The 2,037-nt window shown below is 55.0% G+C and overlaps 1 protein-coding gene across 1 annotated transcript in view; it reads left to right on the top strand.

The window, feature by feature from the left end:
- The window catches only part of CPT1A (carnitine palmitoyltransferase 1A), a 75,693-nt gene that overhangs the window by 57,127 nt on the left and 16,529 nt on the right, over positions 1 to 2,037 (top strand). The window contains exons 9-10 of the mRNA XM_023525780.1: positions 285 to 808; positions 1,506 to 1,707. Of these exons, the coding sequence (XP_023381548.1) occupies positions 285 to 808; positions 1,506 to 1,707 (726 nt within the window). The remainder of the gene's footprint in view (positions 1 to 284; positions 809 to 1,505; positions 1,708 to 2,037) is intronic.

Genomic DNA, 2,037 nt, shown 5'->3' with positions numbered 1-2,037 from the left:
AGCTCCGTGTGTCTCACGTGGGGCAGGATGGGACAGAATCCCTGAATTTGGCTCCTGGGGCAGCCCTCGTCACGGGTGTCCTGTGTCACTAGTAGCATGGACTCGGGGCAGGCTGGCCTGGCCTCGAATCCCACCCTGCCACAGAGTCGCTGCCCCCACAGCTCCATGCCTCAGTTTCCTCACCTGCATGGTGGAAATGGTAGCGAAGGTCAGTGAGCCGTCCACGGAAGAGGCTCGGAGCCGCCCGGCTCATGGGGACGGCGCGCACGCACTTGCCGTGACTTCCTGTGCCAGGACTTGTTAGGACAGGCCCCGTGGCGGGGGCGGAGGACGTGCAGGGATGCCTTCTCCGTGGCTCTGTGGCCCCAGTGGCCGGGCTCACGGGCCATCCGCGTTTATTGAAGAGTCTCATGCCAGGCCTCGTGCTCTGTCCCAGAACAGACACGAGGAGCGATCAAGGCCCCCGCCCGCAGACCCCGCGGTCCAGCTGCACAGCTGCAGGCGGAGAAAATCACAGATGGGCGGTTTTCTCAGAAACGGTGGAAAACGTCGTTTCAAACGTGCGCAAGGAGGTGGCACCACATCGCAGCAGGCTGACTGTGTTGCTTCCTTACCGCAGAGTGCCCTGGGCCAAGTGTCGCCAAGCCTATTTCGGACGCGGGAAGAACAAGCAGTCCCTGGATGCTGTGGAAAAGGCAGCGTTCTTCGTGACGCTAGATGAAACCGAGCAGGGGTATAAAGAGGAGGACCCGGTTACGTCAATGGACTCCTACGCCAAGTCTCTGCTACACGGCAGGTGTTTTGACAGGTATTGTACTCACCTGAAAGACAGTGAACGTGGAAGAAATGTTACATGAGGCTGACCCCAGCCATGGGCATCTCTACTCTTAAGGAGTAAGGCTAGCATAAAAATATAACTTAATTTTCTTCTCATCACCAACACGCACACACGCACACACACACACGCACACACACACAGCTGAAGCAGCGAATTCGAGATTCTTGCCCTCTCTGTGCACGACCACCCCTGTTGGGAGAAGCTAGTGAGGCGTAGTCCCCCGGTTACCAGAGAGGGGAAGGTGATAGATGCAGTCTGACCTGGATGTGGCCCCATGGCAGTGGTGAGGCTGTTGGGCCTCCTGGAGCTGCCTTTTCCTTAACGTAAAGCGAGGTCCTGCCAGCCGGTTGCGGTGGGGCACGGATCGCTGTGGTGGGGTTGTGCAGGCACATGGGGCCTCCTCTATCTCGTCACAGTTGCCCCAGGCATCCTTTTGTGTTATTTGTCCTGTTCTACTTGTTTCCAGTCCACGGATGCTTACTTCCCTGGAACAGGGAAGAAATGAAGGACTTAGGAGTCCCGCGGGTGCTTTCATTATCTATCCACAGAGACTCTTTAACGTCTGCGAGTTGTTTGAGGGGCGGGCGCCAAGTCAGTGGGCCCATCCAGAAAAAGAGTATTCCTTTTGTCATTGTAAACTCTAAGGTTCTGTTTTGGTTTCACGCAGGTGGTTTGACAAGTCATTCACGTTTATCGTCTTCAAAAACGGGAAAATGGGCCTGAACGCCGAGCACTCCTGGGCCGATGCTCCCATCATCGGCCACCTCTGGGAGGTGAGTTTTTGCGGCTGCTGCTTTGTTCATTCTTGTAGGTTTAACTCGAATGAGGAAACGGCTGTGGGAAATCTCAACCCCAGAGTGAGTGTAACCGTGTGATATTTGTCTGATTATACGGTAAGAGTTTTCAGCTCGTGCTGGCCCCGTGTGTGAAGTGGCAGCATTCCATGAAAGGCATCGCGTCTTCGTTTTGTGCAGCTTAGGGTCTTTACAGAGAAGCACGCGGATCGCTGTGCTTCTATGGGGCCCACGCAGTGAGGCGGCATTCGCTTCTAACGCAGTGGCTTCAGGGGAGAACTGAAGCTCGGTTTATTCTGAAAGAAGCCATCCCTTCTTTGCTGTATTTCCTAGATTTTCCTCATCTGCCCAGTTTTAGGCCACACAGAAGCAAGCATTTGAAATCTTGGTGTATAAAAACGGGGC

The sequence above is a fragment of the Pteropus vampyrus genome, unplaced genomic scaffold, assembly GCF_000151845.1.
Source record: "Pteropus vampyrus isolate Shadow unplaced genomic scaffold, Pvam_2.0 Scaffold624, whole genome shotgun sequence".
Classification (NCBI taxonomy): Eukaryota; Metazoa; Chordata; class Mammalia; order Chiroptera; family Pteropodidae; genus Pteropus; species Pteropus vampyrus.
The sequence above is the reverse complement of the archived record's forward strand: the minus strand, read 5'-3'. Positions and strand labels throughout refer to the sequence as shown.